This window comes from Dioscorea cayenensis, chromosome 18 (genome assembly GCF_009730915.1).
Source record: "Dioscorea cayenensis subsp. rotundata cultivar TDr96_F1 chromosome 18, TDr96_F1_v2_PseudoChromosome.rev07_lg8_w22 25.fasta, whole genome shotgun sequence".
Taxonomy (NCBI): Eukaryota; Viridiplantae; Streptophyta; class Magnoliopsida; order Dioscoreales; family Dioscoreaceae; genus Dioscorea; species Dioscorea cayenensis.
Genome location: NC_052488.1, coordinates 22,780,255 through 22,792,295, shown reverse-complemented (window position 1 = coordinate 22,792,295; position 12,041 = coordinate 22,780,255). Strand labels below are relative to the sequence as shown.

The window sequence follows — 12,041 nt, the reverse complement described above, 5'->3', positions numbered from 1 at the left end:
TGGAAGGGCTTATCCTGATGGGTTTCCCCTCCATTTCTTCAGGCAATTTTGGGAGTTAATTAAATTGGACTTGTTGCATCTCCGCCAGGACTTCTATTGGGGGACAGCTAACTTAGAGCGTATTAACTGGGCGAATATTGTGCTTATCCCCAAAGTGGACACCCCGGAGTCACCTCGGGATTTCCGCCCCATTAGTTTAATTAACTCCACGCTTAAAATTTTATCAAAAATTTTAGCGTCTCGGCTTAGTGGGTTTATGAACATTTTGGTTGATTCGGACCAGTCGGCCTTTTTGAAGGGTAGGTGCATACTTGATAATATTGCCACAGCTGAGGAATTGATTTTTAGCTTTCATAAACGTAAGCTCCCAGGGTATATTTTAAAAGTGGATTTTGCTAAGGCTTTCGATCTCGTGGATTGGGATTTTCTTTTGGATCTCTTGCATGCCCGGGGGTTTGGGGGAAGATGGATTAGTTGGATTAAAAGTCTTCTGAGCTCGTCAAAAGCTTCTATCCTGGTCAATGGGAATCCGAATGGGTACATAAGATATAAAAAGAGGGTCATGACGAGGGTGATCCTCCGTCACCGCTACTTTTTATCTTGGTGACCCGATGACTCGAAAAGTGCGATGTTTTACCATGCTCTTAACTCCAAAATTTTAGTCGGTGTTCCTTTGGGTGATTTTGGGAGTAAATGCAATCTGCACTATGCGGATGATCTGCTAATTACGGCGTCGGGGGTCTTGAGGATCTTAGGATCATCAAGTCGATTCTGACTTTATTTGAGGGATGTCGGGGTTTGGAAACCAACTCTCTAAAACCCGTCTTTACTCTTGTAGAATGGGGAGCTCCCCGATAGGGGCCGCTGCGGGACGCCTACACCGCAATAGGGGTTACTTCCTGTCACCTACTTGGGAATTCCAATTTCAGGGAGACGTCCGCGTAGGCAAGATTGGGAAGGGCTTATCCTCAAAGTGCGACGTAGACTCGGATCTTGGAAGTTGCGTCATATCTCATTAGGTGGGAGACTTACTTTGGTGAACTCGGTACTGTCGGCTGCCGAGGTGGGTCATCAAGGACATTGACCGTATTCGAAGGGATTTCCTCTGGTCGGGTCCGGATATTGACCATCCAGGCTGCCGTTTGGTTAGTTGGAAAAGTCTTTGTCGACCGCGTGATCAGGGAGGCTGGGGTATTCTTGATCTACCCAATTTCGATCAGGCTCTCCTTGGTAAATGGTGGGTGAAATTCATGTTGGATTCTAATTGGGGAGGTGCTAAGATTATTCAATTCAACTACGGCTTAGTTCGGAATTGGTTGTGGCCTAATCAGTCTGGTAGAATCTCTTTTTTTTGGTCAGGGGTGTTGTCCTGCTTGCCGGCTCTCAGGAATTGTTTCACTCACGATGTTGTCACCGGTAGGGAGACCCTTTTTTGGAAAGACGGTTGGATTAGTGGTTGTGCCCCTATGAACTTGTGGCCGGAGTTTTTCAGCGCCAGCCACTGCCCTAATGGTACGATCCAAGAGCTTCTCCATTGGTTGGACGAGCCCCCTTTTTCTGGGAATGATGTGATCTTGCAGATTAGTGCTAGTTTACGACCTTCTGAGCATGGGGCGGCGGATAAGAAACGGTGGAGATTCAATGGGAATGGGTTGTTCTCAGTTAAGTCCTTCTATTCATTCCTGACTGATGGGGGGCTCCGTTGCCCTATTTCGCGTTTCTTTTGGCGTGGTGGGTGCCCAAAAAAAATCAACCTCTTCAACTGGCTTGTGTGGAAAAACAAAATCCTGACCTTGGACAATCTAGCAAGACGGAGATGTAACAGACTGCCTACAGATACTTGTGTCTTTTGTCACGCCGGTTCTGAGACCAACGACCACTTGTTCGTGAATTGTTCTTTTGCAAAGCAGTTGTGGGATTATTTCGCGCGAATTCTTCAACTTCCTACTTTGCCACTTTCGATTGAGGATCTCTGGAGTCATTGACGTTCTAGTTTACATGTTGATAGGAGACTTTTTGGTGACTTATTGTCAAAAGCGATAATTTGGAATATCTGGCTTGCTATGAATGATTGTATTTTTAATGCAATTGCTTTGCCTGTTCACAGTATTATGGTCAAAACTGATCGTTTGTTGCTATCGTGGTGCTCTTCTATCGCAGAGGGTCCTAGGGCGAAGATGGAGGATGACATTAGCGCTGTCAGAAGGAGTCTGGAGTTTCTTGGTCCTCGTGTTCAGGATATTGGTGAGATTCGGGCTACTGAGGAGTCGATTGCTCCAGGCGATGGCTAGGTGCTTCTAGTGCTTGTGTGTTTGGGGCCGGCTGCCCGTTTTGTTGTTTTCTTTTTGCTGTACTTTACCACATCTAGTGGTTGGTGTACTTTGCTCCTTTTTAATTAGTAGTGGTTTATCCACCTTTTTAAAAAAAAATATATATATAAATAAATTTCTATATGATTCTTCATGTTATGAAATAATTAATAGATACACCTCTTCATTATTTTTTTAAATCCACACACACAGTGAATGCCATTTAAAAATTGAGCAAGTCATCCGCTCTCTCAATTAAATAAATATATATATATATATAAAAAAAAAAAAGCTAGTCAACCAATGACTTTCCTCTTACCAGCCTATAAGAAATTTAATTCCTGAAGAGCATAGTTTTCTTCCTGAGTTTTGTGGATTATCCGAATGAAGATGAGAGAAGTGATCTCCATAGTCACACTGCTTTCTCTTCTTGTTACTCTTGCAACCTCCAGTGAAGATAATGAATTCATGTATAATGGATTCAGAAATACAGACTTGCACCTTGATGGCATCTCAGAGATCTCACCGGATGGCCTTTTGAAGATGACCAACACTACAAAGAACCAACAAGGCCATGCATTCCACCAAGTCCCACTCCTTTTCAAGAACAAAGATGGTAATCCTAACTCCTTTTCAACCACTTTTGTGTTTGCAATTGTCTCTGAGTATGTAGACTTGAGTGCTCATGGCCTTGCTCTGGTTATCTCCCCTACAAGAAGTCTCCCTGGAGCTTTACCCCTTCAGTATCTTGGTCTCTTCAATCAAAGCAACAATGGAAACTCCTCCAACCATGTCATTGCAATTGAGTTTGATACCATCTTGAACATTGACTTTAATGACATTGATAACAATCATGTTGGGATTGATGTTAATGGTTTGAAATCCATTGCTGCTGCTCCAGCATCATACTATGCTGATGATGTTGCTGGGTTTAAGAATTTGAGCCTTTCCAGTGGCGAACCAATTCAGGTTTGGGTTGAATATGATAGTCTAGATATGAAGTTCAACGTGACAATTTCCCCAATTAATGTCATGAAACCAAGATTTCCTCTGTTGTCTTCAACTATCAATATTTCCTCTGTTATCTATGACACTATGTATGTTGGCTTCTCTTCTTCTTCTGGCTCTGTTATAGCATCTCATTATGTTCTGGGATGGAGCTTCAAAGTGAATGGTCAGTCTCATGCACTTAATCTCTCAAGCCTTCCTTCAGTCCCTCCAAGAAACCAGATGAATAATTCAACAGCAAGTAAAACAAGATTGATATTTGTGGTTGCCTTGGGTGCTGTTTTGTTTGTATTTGTGATGTGCATTGTCATTGGAATAATGGTGAGAAGAAGGATGAAATTCAAGGAAGTTTTGGAAGATTGGGAGATTGAGTACAGACCCCATAGATTTTCATACAAAGAGCTCTACAAAGCAACCAGAGGTTTCAGAGATGCAGAGCTCTTAGGAGTTGGAGGTTTTGGCAGGGTCTACAAAGGGAAACTACCTTCTTCCCAAGTTGATATTGCTGTGAAAAGAGTATCACATGATACTAAACATGCAGTGAAAGAGTTCATTGCTGAGATTGTAAGCATTGGTCGTCTTCGTCACCGGAACTTAGTACAACTCCTGGGCTACTGCCGACGCAAAGGTGAGCTTCTCTTGGTCTATGAATTCATGCCTAACGGAAGTCTTGATAAGTTCCTCTTTGAAGACACATGGCCTACGAGAGTGAATTGGAGGCAGAGGTTTCAGATCATCAAAGGTGTGGCTTCAGGACTGTTCTATCTGCATGAACAATGGGAACAAGTGGTTATTCACAGAGATATAAAAGCCTCCAATGTTTTGTTAGATGGTGAAATGAATGGAAAACTTGGAGACTTTGGGCTTTCAAGACTATATGATCATGGTTCTGATCCTAGAACCACTCACGTTGTAGGGACAATGGGGTACATTGCCCCAGAGTTCACTAGGACGGGAAGGGCAGCCCCTTGCACTGATGTCTTTGCATTTGGTGTGTTTCTGCTTGAAGTGGCATGTGGAAGGAGGCCAATAGAACAACAAGCATCACCAGAGTCTTTGAATTTAGTGGATTGGGTCAGGAGATGTTGGAGAAGTGGAGCTTTTTTGGAGACAAGGGATCCAAAACTAGGAAGTGATTTTGAGATGCAGGAACTGGAGTTGGTATTGAAACTTGGGCTATTATGCTCACATCCTGTGGCTGCAGCTAGGCCAAGCATGAGCCAAGTTGTTCGCTTTCTTGATGGAGATTTACCCGTTCCTGAATTGTCCAAGCATGAGTTAGATAACAGAGTCTCAGCAACTAACCTTTCAACTTTATCTTCTTTCAGTGAATCCAAAGTACTTGAAGAACAGCAGTCACTACTGCATGAAGATGAACATGTTTATTTTGCCCAGTAAACAATGAACTTTGTTTTTCTTTATATTCTTGAATTCCAAAAGTTTGCTACTCTCCTCTTTAACACTGATATGGTTTTTAATCTCAAATCATACTAATTTTAATTTCAGATGTAAAATCTATGAAAATGCAAATGCATTAGTTGGTTGAAAGTTGAAACCATGAAAACTCTTTAAAAACAACTAGATAAGTCCTGATACTTTATTAAGTTCATGAATAGGAAGTATTACCAGCATCCTGTGCCTCTTGACCAGCACCTTGGATCATCAATTCATCACCTCAAGATCAAGACTTGAAAATGTTTTCCATTGAAGAAAATTTAAGTTAATTCATCTGCATATTGACAATTGATTTATAAGTGAAGCCCGAAAAAGTACCATTGCTATTTAATTGGACAATTACTTCAGCTGTCCCACAGAGTTATTCTCTCCCCAGAAACTCAAATTGATGAGATTTTTCTTTGGAGCATATAGTTTGTATACCTATAATTATTATCAAACTTTAGTCAAATTGGCCATAAGATTATCCTATTTCGTCACCATTCAAGTTTCTCAGAGTTGTTTCAGGGTGATGATTTCATTGTGTTGATGAATCAAAGCCAAAGGAAGCTTTTGATTCTGTTATTTATTTATTTTGTTTTGGGAAATGTGGACAGTCATAACACACATATTTCATTGTCTCAATTATGTATTAGAAGAAGCCAAATTTTTGATCTTTTACATAGGAGTCAAATTCTGTTCATTTATGTGATTGAAGCAAGGCTCCAACTGTCAAGGCTTAATTTATTACCATTTACTCATACGCAAACGGGATGTACTTTTGATGCTCCACCACTCTCATGAATCCTACTTCCTTACCCGCATAATTGCATCCAAAAAATCATCATCCAATTAAACGTGTAGGTTGCCCTTGAAGAGAAGTCATCTTGATTTGACAAAGATTTTTCCTGGAGTTTCCCAAATCACTGACAAAGATTACCAGCTACAGACATCCGCAAATGTCTGTTTCTTTCATTTACATTGCTCTGACATTTCCACACCCACAAGTTGTGTGTTTAATGTAATAATAATCACATGGTCTTTATTCAAAAAAAAAATATATATATCACATGGTCCTCACAAATGAATAATACATGTGAAGCAAGCTTGGCTGCTTTTGCATGACACAAGCCATGTTTCCCAAGGCTCTGGTTTTCATCTTCTTGGTCAAGCTTGCAGTCTCCTCCAACCATGATTTCATCTTCAATGGATTCGGAGGTGCAAAGTTGAGCCTCAATGGTCTTGGAGACATCACCCCTGAAGGCCTTTTGAGGTTGACTAATTTCACAAAGGAAGCACTGGGTCATGCCTTTTATCCAATGCCACTTCACTTGAAGAACTCCTCAACTGGTACTGTTCTACCCTTCTCCACCACTTTCGTCTTTGTTATGCAACCTCAAATTAACTACGAGCAAGTGTGTGGCCATGGAATAGCTTTCACCATTTCCCAATCCAAGAACCTCCCTGGAGCCTTGCCCAGCCAGTATTTTGGTCTTTTTAACTCGACAAACAATGAAAGCAAAGAAAACCATATTGTTGCCATTGAGTTTGACACTGTTCAGAACTTAGACTTGGGAGATATTAACGACAACCATGTTGGAATCGATATCAATAGCTTGAAGTCTGTCAACTCCACCCCTGTTTCTTATGTTGATGATAAGGATGGTGTTTTGAAGAACTTAAACTTGGTAAGTGGGAATCCGATGCAAGTGTGGATAGATTACAGTGCCATGGATATAAAGCTTGATGTTGTGATATCTCCCCTTGGTGTCCCTAAACCAAAACACTCACTCTTGTCTACAAAGTTGGTTAATCTCTCCACAGTCATCCTTGATGACATGTATGTAGGCTTCTCTGCTTCCAATGGAGCTGCTACATCTTCTCATTATATTCTAGGATGGAGCTTTAGGATTAATGGGAAGGCTCAAGATCTGGATATCTCACAGCTGCCTTCTGTTCCTCAGCAAGGGAAAAGTAAGAAGAAGAGCTCACTGCTTGTAATAGTTGCGCTAGCTCTGGTTACAGCTACACTACTCTTGCTTCTCTGCACGGGTGGCATCATCCTCGTTCTCAAGAGAAGAAAGAAGTATGCAGAAGTGCTTGAAGAATGGGAGGTTGAATTTGGACCTCACAGGTTCTCCTACAAGGATCTCTTCAAGGCCACCAAAGGGTTCAAAGAAAGAGAATCTCCTCGGTGCCGGCGGCTTCGGTCAGGTTTATAAAGGTCTGCTTCCGGGCTCTAAGATGGAGATTGCAGTGAAGAAGATCTCCCATGAATCAAGACAAGGGATGAGAGAGTTTGTATCAGAGATTGTCAGCATGGGAAGACTGAGACATCGCAACTTGGTGCAGCTGCTGGGCTACTGCCGACGTCAAGGGGAGCTCCTACTGGTCTATGATCTCATGCCCAATGGAAGCCTTGACAAGTTCCTCTTCGGCAAAATTACCAAGTCATCACTGAACTGGTCTCAGAGGTTTCAGGTAATCAAAGGTGTTGCTTCTGGTCTCCTATACTTGCATGAAGAATGGGAACAAGTAGTAATTCACAGGGACATCAAAGCTAGCAAATGTTTTACTAGATTCTGAATTCAATGCAAAGCTAAGTGACTTTGGTCTTGCAAGACTGTATGACCATGGCTCCAATCCTCAGACCACACGCATGGTCGGAACAATCGGTTATTTGGCACCAGAGCTCAGTAAAACCGGCAAGGCGACAACAAGCACAGATGTGTATGCATTCGGTGCATTCATCCTAGAGGTTGCCTGTGGAAGGAGGCCGTTAGAGATGCGCTCTACTGGAGAGAGTACTCCAGGCTTGATTGACATTGTTCTTGATTACTGGAAGAAAGGTGTGATTTTGAATGCAAAGGATCCAAAAGGGGGAGTGATTACGTAGAAGAGGAGATGGAGCTGGTGTTGAAGCTTGGCTTGTTATGTTCCCATCCTGAACCGACAAGAAGGCCAAGCATGAGGCAGGTGGTGCGTTTCTTGGAAGGTGATGCCCCGCTGCTTGTCTCGCCAGACAGCTTCAGTGCTAGTGCTTCAGCTGTAAATTGTGATGATGCCTCTGATAATATTATCTTATCATATCCATCTATTTCTCATACCACATCTGCAACTGGCTCAGTTTTGGAAGTTATCAGTCTAATGCACTGATGCATGATGTTACTGGTTTACGCTGGTTGAGTAAACACCAGAGTATTTTCTGTTTCTATCTGTCAACCATTTATATATTGCTTATAATGTTTTTCTTTTACTGTAGGTTTCTTTGACAATTGTCTCGGAATTCCATTCTTTAATTCATGTTTATCTGAAGAAACGTTTAGTAGCCTGAGTCAGATCTTTGATATTTTTTTCTATGGTCTCTTTCCACTCAGTTGTGTTTTTTCTCGCCCTCTTTTTCTTCTTTGTGTTTTTGTTGATTTTGTTGTTCTCTCAATAAGTTTATCTCTGATGATTGATATGGTGAAAAAGTGGATAAAACCACATTCAATGCATCAAATAAAAATGAACATCAGTACATTAGTAGAGAGGAGAGCAACAAAACCAAAACAAGCGGGACCACCAGAGGTGGTAAAATCAATACGACCCAAGAGACAAAAGGAGGAAGACCCTTCCTCAAAGACATCCTGCCAGTCACTACCCCACGATGAGCTCCTGCAACTCCTCGGGTGTCGAGTTCTCCAAACCCTCCTCCACTCAGGTCCCAAAAACTCCAGACTACGACGAATGCTAGTCAGGGAGTCACCGAACTTCTCCTGCACACGCTCTGATGCTGAGGAACACCATGACAAAATCATGTGATCAATTTTTAAGATAATAGAGTGAGCATTCATGTCATTGGCATTGAAAATATAATCATTTCTAGCAAGCCAAACATTCCAAACAATAGCCTTGACCACAATATCGCTCATATCCCTCTGGGAATGTCGCACCGACATCCTCCAAGTGACCCACAGATCACCCACAAAGGCCGGCAACTCCGGTAAGTGTAAAAGATTAATGAAATAATCCCGAGATCGACATGTAAAAAGGGCGTTGGATGAGCAGATGATCCAGCAGTCGATGTCGAGTAACAAAAGAACACAAGTTGCCGTAGGCATCCTGTTACATCTCCGTTTCTCCAGGTTCTCCAAAGTGAGTATCTTGTTTTTCCAAGCCAGCCAATTAAAGAGGGATATCTTTTTTGGGCAAATTGTTCGCCAGAAGAACCTGGACACTGGGCAGCGTAGACCTCCATCTACCAAAAAGCTATAAAGAGATTTGACAGTGAAAAGTCCGTTCCCTGTAAGCTTCCACACTCTGACATCTTCCCCTTCACTTGCTCTGGTATTAATCCTCTCTCTATTTTGAAGAATCCCCGGGAACTCATAGAAGGGCGCCACCGTAAGTAGGTGAGCGCACTCTAACACCGAACTATTCTGCGTCTGGGCACTCCCGAATAATTCCGGCCAAATATGCATCGGGGCCACACCATTCAACCAAGCGTCTTTCCAAAAGAGCGTAGAGCCCCCGGACCGAATCTCGTGCGCAGTACATGCTCTAATCGTCTGGACACACCCGACAACCCCTTTCCAAAAGAAGGAATAACAGTCCGACTGTCTGGGCAACACATCCCAACGCTGCAAAGAATAGTTAAAATTGAGCACCTCCGCAAACCACCAATTCCTGTTGGTCCAAAATTTCCACCACCACTTTCCCAATAACGCCTGGTTGAAAGTGTAAAGATCTAGAATACCCCACCCGCCTTGATCGCGTGGTCTGCAAAGGCCCTTCCAATTCGTCAGCCGACAAGCTAGGTTATCGATGTCAGGACCCGACCACAAAAAGTCTCTTCTGATCCGGTCAATCTTCTTAATCACCCATGCCGGAAGACGAAAGATGGACATCCAGTAAGAAGGCAATGCTGATAAAACTGAAATGACCAGCGTTAGTCTCCCTCCTAAGGACAGAAATCTGCCTTTCCAGGAAGCCAACATGTTCCTCACCATTAGTACAATCCCTTCCCAATCCTGACGCCGAGGTCGGCGTCCAGCAATCGGTAGGCCCAAATAGTTAACCGGCAGTACGCCCACCTGACAGCTAAGAGTCCCAGCCGCCTCTGCCACGGGAAGCTCCCCCCACTTGCTAGAGTAAAGGCAGGTCTTGGAGAAGTTCGTCTCCAGTCCCGACATACCTTCAAAAGTGAAAAGGAGCAATTTAATGATTCTAAGATCCTCCAAGCCTCCCGTCGTCAGGATCAAGAGATCATCTGCAAATTGAAGATTGCACCGACTCCTGTAGTTACCTAACGGAACACCGACAAGGACCTTGGAGTTCAGTGCATGCTTAAACATCACACCCAACACATCGGTGACTAGGATAAACAGAAGGGGAGAAAGAGGATCGCCTTGTCGAAGTCCACACTTGTAACGAATGTAACCATTCGGCGCGCCATTGATTAGAATGTTCGCCTTGGAAGAACTCAAGATATTCTTGATCCAACTAGTCCAGCGTTCGCCGAACTCCCTTGCCTTCAGCAACTCAAATAGGAAGTCCCAATCCACCCGATCAAAAGTCTTAGCAAAATCAACCTTCAGGATGTGACCCGGTAACCTCCTTTTATTCATACTGAATATAAGCTCTTCCGCCATAGCCACATTCTCGAGAATACATCTACCCTTGATGCAAGCCGATAGTTCCACTTCCACCAGGGTGTTCATAACTTTGCCCAATCGATTTGCCAATAACTTCGAGATAATTTTCAGGGTGGAGTTGATAAGACTAATGGGCCTATAATCACCAACCTTCTCCGGGCTTACCACCTTAGGAATAAGGACAATGCTAGCCCAATTAATCCTTTCCAAGTTGGCCTTCCCAGAAAAGAAATCTTCACAGAGTTGAAAGAGATCCTGTTTGATGATATCCCAGTAAAGCTTAAAAAAGTGTATCGGAAAACCATCCGGTCCTGGCGCTTTATCCCTCCCTAATTCAAAAACGGCCTTCTTCACCTCCTCAATGGTGAATGGTCTTTCCAGAAAAGCGAGATCAATTGGGGACTTAAAGGCCAGAAGAGAATGCAAATCCACCTTGTACCTATGAGTCCCCCTGGACCCAAATTGTTGTTGCAGGCTATGTACAAATAAATTCCCAATCTCACGGGGTTTACTAATGTCCCTACCATCCTGTCGCATCGCTGTAATGAAATTTCTATTCTTACGCCCATTAGCAACAGCATGAAAGAATTTCGTGTTATCATCCCCCTCTCTTAACCACTGTAACCGGGAGCGTTGTTTCCAATATGTTTCTTCATGCTTCAGGATCTCCCTCAATTTCTCCCTAAGCAACAACTCTTGCCTCGCCTCTAAAGGATCAAACTCTCTAGACTCATGCAGCATATCGAGATTGTCTAATTCTTGAAGAAGATTTAGCTTCTGTAATTTGATCGAGCCAAAAGAAAATTTAGCCCAATGCCTCAGGTTCACCCTCAAAGCCGTCACTTTTTTTGCCATAATGAACGCCCCACAGCCTTTAGGCGACAATGACTCCCACCACAGCTTGATGAGATCTTCAAAACCCTCCGCAGAGGTCCACATATTTTCAAAGCGGAACTGTTTTCGAATAAAACAATGTTGTCCACACTCCAAACGAATGGGAACATGGTCAGACCCTATTCTAGGGAGAAAATTCTGAATGATCTTTGGGAACAGCCCAAACCACTCCGTGTTAACCAAAAAGCGATCAAGTTTCACCCACAACGGGTCCTGTTGGCCGTTAGTCCAAGTAAATCTTCTGCCAATCGCCGGCGGCTCAATCAAATCCATCTCATTCAAAAAGTCGTTGGCACTCCTAATGTCCACCAGATTACATGGACCGCTCGATTTATCCTCCAAGGAGAAGATAGCGTTGAAGTCTCCACAAATAACCCATGGAAGATCCGGGGGCCCTCTACATGTCTTAAGCTCCTCCCAAAACGCCTGTTTGAGACTACGCTCATTCGGACCGTACACGGTAGTACACCGCCAAGTTAAATTCTCTTGGGCGGAAAAGAATTCAACCGTCAAGTTGTACACAGCCACCTTGATTGTGTGCCCCGTCAGGGACGAGCTATTCCACCCAATTATGATACCACCCGTCGAACCCAGAGCAGGAACATAGTCGAACTTATCCAGGAACACCCCACCAATTTCCCTCCACAAAGCCGGTGAAATCACCTCTAACTTAGATTCTTGAATACAGCAGATCCCCGCATAATGCAAATTTAAAAAGTCCTTGACTAGGAAACGCTTAGCCGGTCTCCCCAACCCACGA

General features: G+C 43.3%; 1 protein-coding gene and 1 pseudogene across 1 annotated transcript; both read left to right on the top strand.

Annotated features, from left to right (window-relative positions):
* Positions 1-2,696: 2,696 nt before the first annotated feature.
* LOC120282448 (L-type lectin-domain containing receptor kinase SIT2-like) lies at positions 2,697-4,777 on the top strand. Its single transcript, XM_039289267.1, has one exon. The coding sequence runs from the start codon at positions 2,700-2,702 to the stop codon at positions 4,713-4,715; it is 2,016 nt and encodes a 671-aa protein (XP_039145201.1). The 5' UTR covers positions 2,697-2,699; the 3' UTR covers positions 4,716-4,777.
* A 1,056-nt stretch (positions 4,778-5,833) lies between these two features.
* LOC120281878 lies at positions 5,834-7,963 on the top strand (annotated as a pseudogene).
* Positions 7,964-12,041: the final 4,078 nt, after the last annotated feature.

Coding starts and splice junctions, on each gene's coding strand:
- LOC120282448 (XM_039289267.1), top strand. CDS start 2,700: ATGAGAGAAGTGATCTCCATAGTCACACTGCTTTCTCTTCTTGTTACT.